Raw genomic sequence first — 17,286 nt, forward strand, 5'->3', positions numbered from 1 at the left:
CCACATCCAGTCTCTTTTTAAATATCTCCAGGGACAGACAATCCACTACTTCAGTGGGCAGCCCATTCCAATGCCTGACCACCCTTTCGGTAAAGAAATTCTTTCTATATATCCAACCTAAACCTCCCCTGGCACAACTTAAGACCGTGTCCTCTTGTCTTGCTTTTTGAACATTTGTTCCTTATCTGTCTTTTCACCTACATTTCTTTTCTATGTTTAACATTACTAAGCCTAAAAAAGGCTGGATCAACTCAAATCTATTGCTTTCCATAGCTCTGAAAGCAAAGTCCCAAGTTAACTGGAATGTTTTTTGAAGTTAGATCTTGAATTGCAGGTAATGTGTAGGGAATGTCTGTCCCTCTGGTTCCTGCTTCTTCCCGTTCTGATTTACAGTCCCACTGTTACGTGGCTGACCTGGGCAGTCTCCCTCTCAAAAAAGCAAGTCAGGGCTTCAGACAACATGAATGTTCTCAGAGGTTTTGTGTGTCAGGACAGAAGCCTTGGACTGAACATTGTGTTAGTTGATTTTATTCCTTGTGGGTAGGTTATTTTACTGGTTATGAGGAAGATACTTGTGATGAGAGGAAATGGCAAGATACTTAAAACTAGTCCTATGTTTTCATTCTGAACCCAGCAAGTCAGCAGTCCTTTAAAATGTAACAAAGATTTGACTAAATCACTCTACAGTTTATTTGTGCCAGACTTGCACAGTATAGGCTTCCAGCAGGCACTTAGTTCTGCTTTTAGGTAGGACTAATGATGTAATACCTGCAAAACAGTTCTGTTAATGAAAAAGATTTTACAGATCTTTGTATCCCCTGTAGTCTAGAGGAAAAAAAGGGGAAGGAAAACCTTTTCAGATAATGGGTTTGATAGACTGACTAAATATAAGCAAATGTCTTTGAAGAAGCTACATTTCTTTATTCATTTGTTTCTTAAAGTTGAACTGTGAGCATTGAATAATGCTTATTGAGTCACATTGCTTGTTTGCCTTGGTTTAAGTATTTGTGATATCTTCATGGTTAGATAACAGTGTTAGTGGGGTTTATTATGGGAAATGCAGCCTTCCTTGTGTGGAGCTGTTCAAGCTTAAAATACAAATTGCAGTACTCATGGGGCAATCCTGCAAATAAAGGTATAACACAGTGTGAAATCAAGCTTGAAGTCTCAATTAGTTTGTCACTTGGCATAGAATATTCTGGGCTTCTGGCATAAGCAGTTAAAACAATGATTACATTTGAAATGGTGATGTAAAATTTCTAACTGCCTAACCTTTTGGTGACAGCATCCTTTCTCCTCTGGCCTGGGTTGCTGTCTGTTTTATTAAGGGATGCTCTGAGATCCTGTTGCTGTGAGTCCCCCTTCTGCCCTTCTTTTCCCTTTCCTGCACCATGAGTGGAATTCACTTGCCTTTGCATAGGAAACTAGAGGTGCTTTAAAAACATTTATGGAATATAGCTGCCTCTTCAGAAGGTATGGCTTTTCCAGATGCAGCCCCTCAAATCTGCCAGCCCTGTACAAATCTTGGCTCCCTAAGGAATCCGGAGTGGCAGGAGACATCAATACACAAATAAAGCCCAACTTCTTTGTTGCTCTTCCTGTCCTTTGTCCCTTTGATCTTTCCCCTTTCTGTTGTTGGAGACCTTTGGAAACCTTTATGTTCAACCCTGTACAGTCTGAAGCCTTTGCGTAATTGACTGGAACCTGGATCCTCCCATTACAGAATCTTGGTCTTGGGAGGTGAGTCTAAAAATAAACAGCAAGTAAATTCCATGTACTTCTACATAGCAACAGCCATATTACTGTGATTAACAGAAAGTGCTGTGTAAGTTTGATTCTTAACTTAGATTGTGATATTCTGTATTCACTGCAGCATGAAATTGTACACAATTAAAAAAACAAATTATGCAAAAATTGTTGAGATTTTACAAGTGACCATGCTGAAAATCTGTTACAGCTTGTCTGTATGTATAGCATATTAATTGTATTTGTCTTAGACTTGTTTAATGAACTGGAATCCACAAACTATTCTGCAGTGTATCTCTCTGACTAGCACAGTGTCTCTGTGTTTTGCTGTGCCATGATGTCTTCTGTGTTTCAGGCAGGGAGACGTCACTGAGATGTGAGGAGGTGGAGAATAGCAATTTGTCATTAAAACCACAGCTAGTGGTGAGCTGTGCAAGCAATAGCAGAACCTTTAGCTTTTGTATAAATTATGTAGAAGTATGAACTTGCTCAAATTTTGATAAGTGTATGCAGAGCATTTACAGTATGTGTTGCATTTAAATAACACTATGAAAGATAAAGCAATACTTAAACTTACGACATTTACAAACACTTTTAAAGATGCTGTTCTAATGCTTAAATGTGAGATGCTAAATATTGTTCAGAGACATAAATATCACAAACAATATGTAGTATAACACTATAGATCTTTTTCTGTTAGTGCCTTGGTTTACTTTTTAAAATTTTAATTCTTTAACATATATTTGTGAGCCTCAAGGGAAAATACTTAACATCAACAGTTTACCTAAACTGTTGACTCATTCATGTCTATCAGTTGTACATTACATACTTTCCAACGTTGGAGGTGCTCTAAACGAAGCCATGGCTCTGTTAGAGCATCAGACCTTGGGGGAACACAATACAGGTCTCGAAATTCACAGGATTCTTGAATAAGTTAGAGCAAGTTTTACAGTCCAGGTTATGATTGCCTCATCTGTAACATGAGATAGTAATTCCTGACCTCACATTGTTCTGTAAAAATGTTCATTTTGGGTGCACAGGTGTTATGCAAGTAGAGTTTTTATAACAATTATGAAAACAGGTGTGTTCCAAGCAGAGCCTGTAGCCTGCAGTGGTGTCTGTGCTGGCAAGCATATCTGCATTGGTAGTCCTTGGTGTCCTTGGAACAGTTGGAAATTTGTATGCAAAGATCAGTAGTTTGTTTTTTTAACTGGAAAATGGGTAATTTTTCTACTTTTTGATAGACTGAACTACTGATGGCCCACCTTAGAACAACTTAAAATCACAACTTTCTGCTCAGTGACCAAAATTCAGATAAGACAGGTGACTTCCAGATAAGGTAGATAAGACACTGTTAAGATTTTTTTTGAAGACAAAGATTAAAATAATTGGTTATCATTCTAGAAAGTCTCTGATCTTCCATTATAGTAGCAAATTCCAAAAATAGCCAAGTAAAACTGGAGATCTTTAACAGGAAGGAAAATGTAAGCTTCCAGTGTTTTCATCTCATGTTTGGTTTTTTTTTTTTTTGCATTGGATATGGTAAAAAAACCCAACCCTCACCTTATTTAAGACACTTAACTCTGAGCAGCTCCTCTATATTAGTGTCTGCTCAGTGTGCTCAAAATAGAAATGCTAGGGTGTTGCATGATCCAATATACTCATATTTAATAATTATCAGCTACCTTTCCTTTTCTTAAGCAGCATGGTGCTTCCTCAGGAGGTGTAGTATAGCATCACAATCTTGTGGAATAATGATCTTTTCTTACCTGATGAGATAAGACAGAATGTAAGCCTTTGCTTGCTCTAATCTATCAATCAGCAGACCTTTTCTGAAAACTGCCAAGAATGGAAATGTTTCCTTGTGGTTTAACTAGGGCAGGCAACTGAGGACCCCACAGCCACTTGCTCACTCCCTCACAGTGGGATGAGGAGAGGATCAGATAAGTAAAGAACTTGTGGGCTGAGATAAAGCCAGTTCAAGAGGGAAAGCAAAAGCTGTGCATGCAATCAAATCAAAACAGGAAATTGATTCCCTAGTTCTATGGGCAGGCTGCTGTTCAGCCATCTCCAAGAGAGCAGGGCTCCATCACACGTAATGGTTACTTGGGAAGACAAACACTGTAACTCCAAATGTCCCCTTTCTTTTTCTTCCCCCCAAATTATTGCCAAACTTGACGCTATATGGGGTATCCCTTTGGTCAGCTGGGGTCACCTGTCCCAGCTGTCCCTTCCCAACTTCCTGAGCACCCCAGCCTACTTCCTAGTGTGGCACCAGGAGAAGCAGAAAAGGTTCTGATACTTCACAAGCACTGCTCAAGCAAGCAAACACAAGCAATAACTAAAATATTTCTGTATTCTCACTCCTGTTTTAATCACAAACCCAAAATGTAGCACCATGCAAGCTCCTATGAAGAAAAGTAACTCTGTCCCAGCCAAAATCACATACATAGCTTTGTATGTAGTTTCTGAGCTGCGCTGACCTATGGCTACCATTGAATGGCCATGTTGGGTTTTCTAGAAAAGAAGATTGGAGTAACTCAGTTACCATGTCAGCATAATTTGCAAGGCTTGTTTTTTTCTGTGGGAGAAAAAGTTTAAAAATTACAAAATGCAGAAAATTCATCCTCATGATTTCAGCATCATTTTCCCCCACATGAGTAAGAACTCACCCTTCAGACCTGTCCTAGGACATTTATAATCAGTAATCTGCTGTAACAGTCATGAATTTATATGTGTTTGCTTTTCCCAGTTCCCTACTTGCATCCTACCAAAAAAGGCATTTTGTTGGCATTTAATTGGTTCTCTGATGTTACTGAACTGATTTTCTGATCTCTACTGATCAGAGAAAACATAGCACCCTTTTATTTAGGGACATCAAGCTTACTGAAAAGTTGTCAACAAGGATGTTTTATCAGTCTCTTAGCATAGGTGGCATAGTATTGCTGTGCATTGTGATTTTAAGAGATTTGTTGTGTGTTGGATTTTTGGAGTTGTATGGCAAGCATCTGATAACAGAGAAGAAAGTGTTTGCTCTGAAAGCAAAGGGAGTTAGAGATGGTGCTGGTATCTTGTTATGCTAAATCTTTACATATTATGCTTTAGAAAATCTTCAGGAGACCCAGGTTGAAGGGGGAGGAATGCCTGTTGCTTTTGATGAGGTGAGGGTGATCAGAGGACACTAAAGCACTTCAGATTGAGGTGCTTTTTAGCAGTAAGCAAACAGGAGGGTGCTCTGCAATATTTAGTGTTACTCTGAGAATATGCAGAGCATTACAGTCAGATTATACAGCAGGTTTTGAATCGTTCTTGTGCATTGTATAAATTTGATTAAATCTTACTGCTCTGAGCAGTTTATAGTCCTTGTTGTTAACCCAAGAAAATAAGACCCAGTTTTCATAAAATGAGACTCTGCTGATGATAAATAAACAGTGCACATGTTTTAACAACAGAGAAGCCCCTTTGGTTACCCTGCAGGTTTGTGTTTGTGTACTCACAACTGTTTTGTGTACTTGTTCTCCTGTTTTACCCACCAAAATTAGGGGAAGGGAGATCTCTGGCGATTTGTGTGTTCTGTGAGATGAGTCTCTCTACCTGGGCTCCATACAGAAGAAACTGTCCATGCAGGCAGTGGATGTTGAGATGTTAGTCTCTGGATGTTTGACTGACAGACTGTAGATTGGACTGAGAAGTGGAATAGTATTTTGGTGAACTTCCTCAGAATAAATGCATCTGTCCCATTCTTACTCTCCAGTTCTTGGTCCTAAGTGGCCAACAGTTTGCCTCCCATTTTTGTTTGCTTTTGTTTTTTATTTTTGGTCAAAATTCTTCTTATTCATGGTAAACATGAAGCAGACCTTGAATCTGCAATGGTATATGCTGTTGCAGACTCTTTTCTTTCGGTTCCTTTTTTTTTTTAAACCCCACTCGCAGGTAAATACATAGTCATTTTTCTCAAAAACCTAACAACATTATGCATGCATTGTATACAAGGGCACCAAAGCAGTGCCTAAAGATGATATAGGCTGAAGTTCAAATGTCATGAAACTTTTCATAACAAAACTATTGTTATGAAAAGGGAAAGAAGTAAGACTGGTTTCTAGAAATGGGGCTAGACAGTGTAATGCCACCAAAATAAGTCCTTAACTAGACCCTGGAAAGACCTGTGCAAGTGAAGAAGAGTTTTATTACACTGTTGTAGTGCAAAGCTCATCTCTTTTCCAGTAGGAGTTGCCCCCTCATTCCTGAACGAAATGATCATACAACTGATTTGTTTAGCTTCCTGTTTTCTTCTTTTCTTTGTAAACCAAAACACTGTAGATAGGGAAAACTACATCTAATTTATTTTGAGCGATATTTCTAAAAAATTACATGGCTTCAATGCTTGCTTAATTGATTGCTTGAAAGCTTTCGTCTGTAGAGTTTAGCTGTTTAATTTGCATGCTCTTGGGTGTTATTTTGTCTGAATTTGGAATTCAGCTTTCAATGTACTTCATTATATTAAATTGATTTTATTTGACTGTCTCTCTATATGTTACTTTGGGTCCATTGGTTTATGTCAAAATATGTATTATAATATATTTTTTGTTACTTTAAGTATTGTGTTATTTGTTGGTTTGTACCTGTGCTTGCTCCTAAAATAAACCTGCTAGACCAAATAGGGTTTCTTGTATTCTTTTGTAAATGTGTGCACCATTTTGAGATGAGGTTTGGATTTAGATGTCAGAGATTACGAAGAGAATTTTTTGTCTTGCAGGGTTTTATTTTGATTATGCTGTTTGTTTATTTACCTTTGGCTTGCTTGCTAGTTGTCCACAGAACCATTACACTATTTCCTTCTCTCTCTCTCTTTTTTTTTTTTTTTTTTTTTTTCCCCCCACTGAAAAGCACAGGAATATGGAACATAGCAAGACCAAGGGCATAACCTCTGCAATATTCAAATATGCATTGTTTGTTCCTAGAGAAATTTTAGAAGTCTTTAGAAGACTTCTGCCAGTCTGAAGAAATCCAGGACTTCATTGCAAGAGGTGTTGACAGCATGTAATTTAGGGGCAGTTTTATTTGATACTTCTCTGGTATTCAAAGCAAACTTATCAAGTTAGCAAAATTATCAAGGAGAATTCCACAAAACACTGGTGTGTTAATAGGAGTGATTCTCTGATTCATGATACTAGTGAACAGTATAGGTAAAAACAAAACAAAACAAAACAAAAAAATAACGTTGTAGGACTCTTTTCTGATATAAATGGCTTGGCATTTAGCTAAGTATTTCATAAGTAGAAGGCTGCCTGATAAAGGATGGATCTCAGCATGGAGATTTCATACAAATAGATAAAGTCTTGCTTTTAACAGTGCAAAGTGATACTAGGTGAAGATGCATTGTTATTGTGGCAGAAGAGGAATGGTATCAGTAAAATGTAACAGCCTTAGTAAAAGTTGGGCAAGGTTCTTAGGTAGAATCAATAAGGTTATATTGAAGAGATGAGAGGCAAAACAGACAAATGTTTTTAACAGGGAGGGAAAACTGCTCTTAAAAGGAACAATTTTTGTAAGCTTATTTGTTTAAAAATATACCCCAAAACTAAATCTGTCCCCACAAAAAAATTTCTTTGCTTTTGTTTTAGAAAATCTAATGAGGCCTCTTAAGAACTATGGAATTGCATGGTGAGCATTTGTTTTCATTTTAATCAGGCTTCTTTAAAGATGTATTTGGTGTTATGCTATAAAGCTTAAGTTTTTGCTTTGTTGTTTCAGTATGTCTATGGGTTTCTTGATAGAAGAGACTGCACCTGTTGTATGGAGAGGACTCATGGTAATGTCAGCTGTTGAGAAATTGTTGAGACAGGTAAGAATTTAGTTACATATTTGTATTTCAAACTAATCAATAATTTAAAATGCATTTAACAGATACATGAGTGTGATATTTCATGAATTAGTGGTGAGCAGTTTTGTGACTTGGTCTTCTTAAAATCTTAAGAATTTAATCCTAATGTCAGGTAACATTTCTTGCACTTACTTATCACCTCCAAATGGAGCTGCAGTTCCATGCATTTGATGAATGAATCAAGTTACCTTTCTTCTAATTCCTTTTAATGTTTGGGGTTTTTTTGTTTTTGTTTTTTTCTTTTTTATGCAATTGTTTAAAAAAAAAAAGGTATTTTGACCTTGCCTAAGGATGTGAATGTATACATATCTATGCAAATGTACAGCTTATGTGCTTGTTAATTCATCAGCACTAAGAATTCTTGGGTGGTGTTTGACATTCGACAGGTACATGAAAATCATTAGATACCATCTCTGCATAACGCAGATAGATTGTTAGTTAATAAATTTCCTGGCATATGGAAGTGGGGTGACTTTTTAAATTCTTGACAGGTTTTTTTCCTCCTGTTATTGTGAACAGATCTGAAGTGCTAATGAGGCAAACAGCAGAAAAAATACATTAAGGCTGCATGTGTAGACTTTGAAGTGACCCAGATTGTTCACGACTGACATCCATTCCAGGGATTTAATCCATATATCTTGTAGATCACTAGGTTTCTGTATGTCTTTTGTAAATGCCTCTAAATGTTGTGCTCCCTTAATGACTGAAAAGAAAATTTTTTTTTTCAGCCTTTTTCCATTTTTACCAAATTATCCTCTAACACAGCCTTAAGAATAGTGGTAGTCATTACCCTAGTCAGAAAAGCAATGTATCTGCCAGAATTTCAAGAGGAGTATCTTTGTCTAAATTTGGCCTTTAAAAATATGTATGTAAGGGGTATCTATGCCAATAGCTTTGGAAGGTTATTCTGGCCTCTTTGTGTGTTGCATTGTGTTGGCCAGGCTCACAAAGCCTAGAGCCTAAAACCTGGAAGGTAGAGCTGAAGTTAGCTCCTAGTGGATTGGCATACTCTACCCTGGTAGACTACCCTGGCAGGTAGTCCAGTGCTGTTACTTCAAGCAGTGGTATCCCCAGATGGGAAACATGTGCCAGGGTCCTTGTAGAGGGTGTGGATGATGCTGTGCTTGTTGCTCCCTACCAACTAATGAAGCAGTTAGTTAGGTGCTGGCCTCTCATGCTGTAAGAAGGATACTGAGTCCATTAATGCCTAGGGCATCAGTGATTCACCTGATAGTGGAACTTGAATTCTGACAGAGAAAAGCTTTACAGCTAAATTTATTTTGCCCACAAGCATTTTGCTTGTGCATGACAACCAAGGAAGTCTTAAATCTGTGCTGGAAAGAGTTCTTTGCATTTCCTCCCTTAAAGAAAGAAGATCACAAGATTACAGGGAGAACCATCAGGTTCTATCTGATGTACAGTTGGCTATTAAAAATGACTAATAAATATTCCAGGTGAACATGTGCTTTTTTGCTTTTAAAAGCTGTAATCTACCTTCTGTTATAGTTACTGCTCAGTCTACTATTCTAGGATTCTATGCTTGTGTGCACTGATGTGCTGTCAGGCATCTTGGACTTGAGTAGCAGTGTGATAAAGAAGGATATCCTGGAGTCTTACAGCAATTCTTTGCTTTAGCTTTAGTAGTTTACTGTCTAGGATGCAAACCTTTGTGAATCTCAGTCTAAGGCATCTAGCCCTCCTCTGTAGTACATGGACTACTGTAGGTTGATTATACTATATTTATTTATTTTAATAATTTCCCTATCAGTGTCAGCCTTTAGTATTTTAGGGACTAAACTGAATGAAGAAAAATGATGGCAGCATAAGACATGAAAAAAATGTGAAAGTAAGAAGTTAAACATGTACAATAAATCTTTTATGTCCAGATTTTTTTAGAAGAAAGGTAAGCAGAAATGAGTTCATTTCTCATGAAAAATGGTGAGAAATGGACTCTGGAGATATGGATTTGAAGGCTAGCATGTTTTTATGTGTTTGCTGAACAGGAACGTTGGTGGTACTTCAAAACATGAACTGCAGTAGACACCTAATCCCACTCTTCTTTTCCGTGAATAGTTTGTTCTTTCAAACTGCTGTAGATAAGATGCAAAAAGGGACATGGGTATTGCTGTGCTGAACACTGCAGTGTCCAAGAGGTAGGTGTCCAGCCTTCAGGAATGGGAAGTCAAACTGAAGCTATGCTGGAGCCACTGCATACCTGGGATAATGGGAATGCATCATTTTTTGTTCCCAGTGGTACTATCTGAGGGGTTACTTTTCCCTCCTGCATTTACTTCATGCTCTATGGCACTGTCCTAGGATAATAGGTGCAAGTCTTGGATTTTAAGGGTGGCAAAAACTTCTTATCCTTTAGATCCATGGCTTGAGTGAATTGATGTAAATTTCCAATTTTACTGTGTAATTACTTATGTGGTGAATGCCACTGGGGGCTTACTCAGAGATGAATTTATTATTACTGTGTGCAAAAGCCTGTATCATTGGTATAAAATTAGGATTGGGGGATGTGAAGGAGCAATGAAAGGGGATTTAGCAGATAATGACACATTGGGTCAGGATGAAGATGACAATAACAAGTTGATGGCTCTGATTTTTTGCAGCTATATTTTGAATGAATTGAAAAGATCCTCAGAATAGTAATAGTGAGTCAATGATGAAAATTATTCTTATTGTAAATGTAAAGAGCAAGTGAAGAAAAAGCACTGCAGTGAAGCCAGAAGATTTCTTTTTTCTTGAGTGTGGATTTTAACATCTTTTTGGTTTAGAAAGGGCACTTTATCATGAGATTATACCATTGAAGACATTTAACTTGCATTATAGCAGTAAATTTTCAAGATGGGAAAAAGTGAGATGCTGCAATGGGAAATTGTAGCAATAGTGGTCAGTACTCTGAATAGCTAGCTGTTTGGAATAAAAATCCTAACTTCTATCACCTTTTGCCTTTTAATACACTTTTAATAGTATGTGCACCTTGTCTGCTTATGAACAGAGTAGATGTACCTATCGTGTCTATGCTATATACAGATTACTATTGTTTTCTTTTTACTGTATTTTGTGTTTTGGCAATATCTTTGACTTGAGAATTTTTGCTAATTTTAAAATAGACATGTTTCACAATATAGCCATGTATTTAAGCAGTCTGCAAGTAATGGAGGAATTAAGATGGATAGTTTGTAGCAGGATATTTGCAGTTTATGTTTCAGAGATAAAAAAAGATCTGCTTATATTATAAACTACTAAGATGTGTTTATACTTTGCAGTGAGTGATTCTAAAATATAGTAGTCTCACCAGGTGTCACTACAGTGAAAAAATTGCCAGCATTTCAACAAATACAAAAATGTTTTTTCTGTGCTGACTTAGCCTATCCTGGGGTTGGCAGGTAGGCACAGCAATTGTTAGGTCAGGTTAAAGTCTTGCTAGTTTGCAGTTTGAAAGAAAAAAGCCACAAATTAAGGCTTCCCTGTTCTTTAGGACAGTAAGAGCTGTTGCTTGTTTAGGGAGTTGCGATGATTTTCTATTTCTATTTTTGTGATCCAAAGTACAAAAATTAAAAGCTTCAGGCATGCCATTCCTACATGTTAGATCATTGATATTGTGTATTTACTCTGTTTAGAAATGTCAAGATCTGCTATTGAGGTATTTTGAGAAGAGGGTAATGCTCAACAATAGTCGCAAACTTTGCAGTGCGAAAACTGTGCTTTGATATACAACTAAGACTGCATCTACAGCTGATAGAAAGTAAACAGTAACACAGCTTGTGAGATTTTTTTCTTTAAACGTTCAATAAGCTTTCAGTTAAAGCAGAGAAGGTCAATTGGCATGCCTTATTTTATTGTTGAAGTGAAGGAACTGTTTCAAGGGCAAGAGAAGCAGATGATTCACTCATGCCTTATAAAAAGAATTTGTTTCAAAAGAAGCTTATGCTGACTTTTTTGTTACAATCATTTTGCTAAAACAAAAGGATGAATAAACTAATTTCTTCTCATTCAGAGCCCACTAAACTCACTGGAAATCTTGACGCTAATTTCTACACCATGCTTTAATTGTGGTGTTGATGTTTAGAAAAGCCTGTTAGAGGAATTTGTATAATTGTCATTAATTTGCTCAAATGCTCATCACCTTGAAAGGTCCTGTCTGTCCAGAGAGAGATGCCTTAACCAGTCTGAAACAGTATGTGCATACTTCAGAGAAATTATTGTACTTCCTGGAGATCAGAAGCTAAACTTAGATTCAGGAATTTACTGTAGCCAAACGCACAGAAGGCTCCTTCTTTCCACCCCTCTGCTCCTCAAGTTCTCTCTCTGCAGGGCTAGGGTATTCCTACTGTCATCTAAGAGCAATATATCCTTTTAACTCAAGTGCTTCTGTATGGTTTGGGACTGGTAGGATTGAATGAAGACAGGCTTGAGTCTTTCTTTTTGTTTCTGGCTGAAGCTACAAAACCTGTTCTGTAGCCTTTCTTGTTTTAATGAAGGAAGCAGGATCTATACAGATCCCTGTAGTTTTATTGGCTTGCGTTAGCAGCTGATATGAAAAGGGATTATAGTCTCTGAAAGGAATTGACTGTCACAGAAAGAAGTGTTAGGAAAGCCAGAAGAAAACAATAACAAGAGCCAGTAACTTACTGCTGACTGGAAGTGTTTGCAGTAAATGTATTATAACTGTCTTTGTGGATTTAAAAAAAAAAAAAGGGAAAAAAAAAAAGAAGCCTAACAACATAGTGAGAATGTATTTACAGTAAACATTTCTTGGCTTGGTTCCTCAGCTGTCATGGTTATGACTGTGCAGCTACTGCTGCTGTGGGAACAGGCTCTGAGAGTATTTTCTTTGTTCTGTTTCCAGTAGTCTCATCTCTCACACAGATTACACAGGTATGCATGTGTCTGCCCTCCTTTGCATAAAACTGATGGTATCTTGAAATGGCTGCACTGGGGCTTGAATGGATTTACTTTTTTTTTTTGGGTTTTTTTCCTTCCTCTTGAGCTTTTAAAGGAAACTGTTTCAAAGTTTAGGGTTTCTTTGCAGCAGGGTTCAGAACTTAGTGCCTAAGTGGCATCCAGCTTCATTCTTAGACCTAGAGGTGGTGATTAAAGCATGTTCTTATTTGCTGAACAGGAACATTGGTGGAATTAGGAAAGGAGAAGGCACTGTTTGTATTCTTTTCTAAATTAGTCTTCCATTATTTATATGGTACTTTTCAAAAATAGTAGACACCTAATGCCAATTTTCTACTTTCTCTGTTCTTTTCCACAAATACGGGAAAAAAAAGAACAGATGTCTTTAAGTTAGATAAAAGGGACATGGGTATTGCTATGCTGGAGCTGCAGTGCTTAAGATGTAGGTTTCCTGCCTGCAGGAATGGGAAGAGAAACTGAAGCCGAGGCTGGAGACACTGCATACCTGGGAATACATCACTTGTTCCCAGTGGTACTACCTGAGAGGTTACTTTTCCCTCCTGGGTTTACTTCATACCCTATGGCACTGTCCCAGGAGAATGCAAGCACTATCTTGGAGTGCTAAAGTTTGGAGCTTGGTGCGGAATAAGTGGGAGTTGATGGTTGGTGAGTTTACCAGCTGGAAATGAACAATGCTGAAGATGTTAAGAAAGAGGACTACTAGCAAAAGCCTGTGGGATGTGTCTTGTTTTCTGTCTCTGTCCTGGATCTCATCACCTAAATGTAGCCTGAATTGGACAGGCTGAGGTTTAGAGCCAAGATTGAATATCTTGTTATATGCCAAGACGTTTCTTTGGTTTAACTTGACAGGCTTAACTTAATTACTTTGTTCATAATTACAGCCTGGGAAGTTTCCATAACCATACAGGCAAGGACGTGGGAGAGGCAAGTTCAGTTACTTTCTCAGTTAGCATTTAAGCCTGTGTTTCCCACTACCTGGTAGAGTGCCCTGAAGTCACCTAGATCAGTCAAAACCACCTGCTCTACATCTAGGGATGCAAGATTTCTGGGGCTGGGATGAGATGTGTGGAGGAGGACCATAACCAGTGCTATGCAGGATACTGGGTTAATCTGCAGATTCAGCCTTTCAGGTGGAGCTACTGATTTAATAGTGGGTCCTGGTTGCTTCTATGACTTTTGCATTCTTGGTTGTGAAAATGGCTCAGGTAAATGCCACCTATATGAGAAACTGAGATGCATATATTTGAATTTTTGGGTAGGTTCTCACATATGTGTAATTATGATGTTAGACAGGCACAATTAGAAGAAGAAATCCTGGGGGGGTTTGTTTTCTTTTGTTTGTTTTTGTTTTGTTTGTTTGTTGCTTTTTGATGGCCATAAGTGCTCAGCTTTGTGTTGGATTTGGTGTTATCACTGGCAGGTTCAGTTAGAGTATGCCTGCTACATTGGGCCTAGCTAAGACTTCCTCCTTTCTCATAAATGTGTAATCAATGGCTCCCAAATGGGTTCCTAATTTAAATTTGCTCAACAGAGATTTTGGTATTTCCCTTCCTGAGTAGTGAAGATCTTAGGAAAATTTTAGTGTTGCTCCTGAATGTGTAGTTGGACCTTATGAAAAATACTTTTATAGACTTTTTTTTTTTAATTTTTAAGCATTTCAGTTTTGGGGTTTTTTTTTGATCAAACCAGAAGCGGAACCTCCCCACTCTCAAACATTAAAACATTCTTTAGCATTACACATTAATTTTACCTAGTAAACAAACAATATAACAGTATAAGCTTTTTAAGATTTGTATTAGTAGAGTGACATGTATTACACTGGTTGCACAGAGTTGGGTTTAATAGTCTAACTTATCTTAATAGTCTATAATAGTTTAATAGTCGAACTTGCACTCTCACATCTGGATCCTTCACTCACACCATCTTTCCACATCTGTCCTGCTCCTGTAAAATAACGGCAGATATCCAAGAATAGTGGCAGTTTTTGTATCAGTATTCTTTGTAGGATGTGATTATTTCTCACATACCAAATGACTGACAGAAACATAACATAGATGTGTTTTAGGTACCAGAGATTAGTGTCTTTTTTTTTTTTTCCCAAGACAAAGAAAACCATCTCATTTTCAGTACCATTTATGAGTCTGTGATAGATGTTTCTCCTCTCACAGTGTTTCTGCTCCATTGACAGTGTCTTTAAAAAAAGGAATATGTTCTTCCAGCAGAATGGTGCTTTTGGAATACTACACTTTTACTAGGCAGGTAAAGTGGGTACCCATTTTAAGTGCTTTTTCTGCTAGATGCAGTTTTTTATGTATAAAAATAATGAAGTAACAGTTGGATCTAAATAAAAATCTAGGAAGCAAATGAAAATATGAAGGCGACCCTTTGCTTGGCAGTAATCACTCAATGTCCCTGAAATTCATGGTACCAGCACCTTCAGAAAATTGTTTTACTTAGGTTTAGTATGCAAGTAACACTTTTAATTTATTGTTGCAGATTCTTAACTGAGGGCAGTGATGAATGCAAAAGCATGGATGTGTGAGGCACAGGAATTACTTTGGAAATCTTTATGCAATACTTCCACAGATCATTCATTGTCTAATTCATAATAAATGCTCTTACTGCTCCAGCAATAAGACATTCAGCACATCTTTAAATTGTGCAAACCTTAAAATGTATTTCTTTTTACATTTTTTCTGTTTTCTTCTGAATTCACTTTCTGTTTTCCACTCATTGTAAGGACCACCTGCATGCAGTTGTTGCTTCTTTGTGACCTAAAGCCAGTTCTTTTAACAGAGAGTAAATTCTACCCTCATAGTGTATGGACCAGACTTTGGTTGGGAATCCCAATGAATCAGTGGTCAGCTCTGCTTAGTCTCTCATGTGCTCTTGTGTACTCTTCTTCACACCCCCTCCCCTTTAATCTTCCAGTGGAACTGAAAGTTTCTGTATTTTGTGCAGCCTTGTTGCAGCTTCTTGTGGGAGTATTGATTGGTGTGCTCCGAGGTAATTCAAGCAGAGTCTCTGATGCTGGTTTCATTAGCAAGGGTAGACTATTTTATATTCATTGACTGGGGAGGATATGCTTGCGAATTTTAAGTACAAAAAGTTGGAGGATGGAGTTGTGTCCATATTTGAGAAATTCAGGTTATTTAAAACATACCCAAAACAACCCATACCACTTTATTATAGAAAATTATTATTTCGCCTCAAGGCTACTTACTCTGAGATCTGATAGCTTCTCACCAGACAAAAAGCAAGTCTTATATTGAGATTTACTGTCTTTTGGCCTCAGTTCAGCAGTCTACATCTAATAGATTCTGTCCTAGTTTTATTTCACTGTATATAGTAATATTAGAAATCTTCTGCAGCATCTTTAATGACCTGAATAACATCTAGCATGTAATTTTCTTTTGTAATCCTTTTTCTGAAGGCTATTTGACTGATCTGTGTAAAAGTGTTACATACACAAAAAATTAACTTAGGAATGTAATGATTTTTAGCTTAAAGACACAAAATTAAACACAGTGTCTTCTTGATGGTTGTGAAATAGTGCCTCTATTAGTCTTTTGGTACCCCAATAAAGAATTCATTAGTTTTTGTACTGTACCAGAGTATGAACTGAAGTTTAAGTAAGTTAAATGACATGTGACTAGAAATAGGGACATTGCTTTTTGTTGCATAGTGTAAGTATTCATTCTTAAATACCTATCAGCTTTTATCATCATCACAGAAATGCTGCCTAAAATATGTATTGAGGGTGGGCTTAATAAGTGTCTCCCTTTTAATACTTGTTGCCAACAGTTGTAGTATTTCCTCCTGTCAGTAGCGTAGGTAAAATCTGAATCAGACAACGTATGTAAGTTTTATGAGATGAAATTGGGTCTTGATAATACTGCCTTTAAAAATGTGTTGTTGACATTGTGTTTGAGAGCTAAACACTGCTGATGCCTTTGTGTATTATTAGGGAGAACTCAGAGTGTTTACTGTTTAGATGGTGTGCTTAATGTAGTTGCATCAACCTGGTGATTACTTTAATTAGCATCAACTAGTCCACTTTCTTCTGCTTGATTTATGTTTATGCTGCTGTACTTTTGTTTATAATTTTATTGATAAAAAGCATAAGAATATAAACTTGCCTAGTTCTGTATTTCTTTTCCGGTCTCCATTAGTCAGAGGCTGAACTACAGACAGTTCTATGTAGTGAAATGAGGCAACCAGGTGCCACTAATTACCAGGTAGTGGGCATGAGCTTGTGTTAAGCCCACCTGTGCCTGATTAGGGCAGGGCCCCCACTGCGCATGAGCAGGATTAGGGGGCCAATAAAAGGTGAGGCTCAAACTCACAGGCTCAGCTCAGTCCTGAGCAAGCCAGCGGAGAGGTCAGTCGCTCTCAGAGTAATAGCACTGATCCAGGCTGGTCAACCCTGAGGGCTATAGACTCAGCACTATTCATGAGTCTCTGCTGGAACACCTGGTTGGACCTTGGAGTGTCATACCCTAAAAGAGGTTCGTCTTGCTATGGTTCTATGTCAAAGAAAAGAAAAAATAAAAGATGGTGCATTTCTAGAAATTACGCAGTGCAGACTGTTTGTGGGTCAAGGATAGTGAGGAGCAGATCAGTGATCATGCTCAAGATTGACTGCATATTAAAAGATTTCTTCTTGAACAATCATATTTTTGGGAAAAGTACTTTGAGTCTCTAAAGAAATGGTAGTCTCAGCT

At 37.6% G+C, this 17,286-nt stretch overlaps 1 protein-coding gene across 3 annotated transcripts in view; it reads left to right on the forward strand.

Annotated features, from left to right (window-relative positions):
* NUBPL (nucleotide binding protein like) overlaps window positions 1-17,286 on the forward strand; it is a 71,037-nt gene that overhangs the window by 20,158 nt on the left and 33,593 nt on the right. For 2 of the 3 annotated variants that reach the window (XM_030451983.1, XM_030451984.1), the window contains 2 exons: window positions 7,371-7,410; window positions 7,501-7,591. In XM_030451983.1, the coding sequence (XP_030307843.1) occupies window positions 7,371-7,410; window positions 7,501-7,591 (131 nt within the window). The remainder of the gene's footprint in view (window positions 1-7,370; window positions 7,411-7,500; window positions 7,592-17,286) is intronic. The other variant, XM_030451986.1, reaches the window with a different exon arrangement.

The sequence above is a fragment of the Calypte anna genome, chromosome 5A (genome assembly GCF_003957555.1).
Source record: "Calypte anna isolate BGI_N300 chromosome 5A, bCalAnn1_v1.p, whole genome shotgun sequence".
NCBI classification, from domain to species: domain Eukaryota; kingdom Metazoa; phylum Chordata; class Aves; order Apodiformes; family Trochilidae; genus Calypte; species Calypte anna.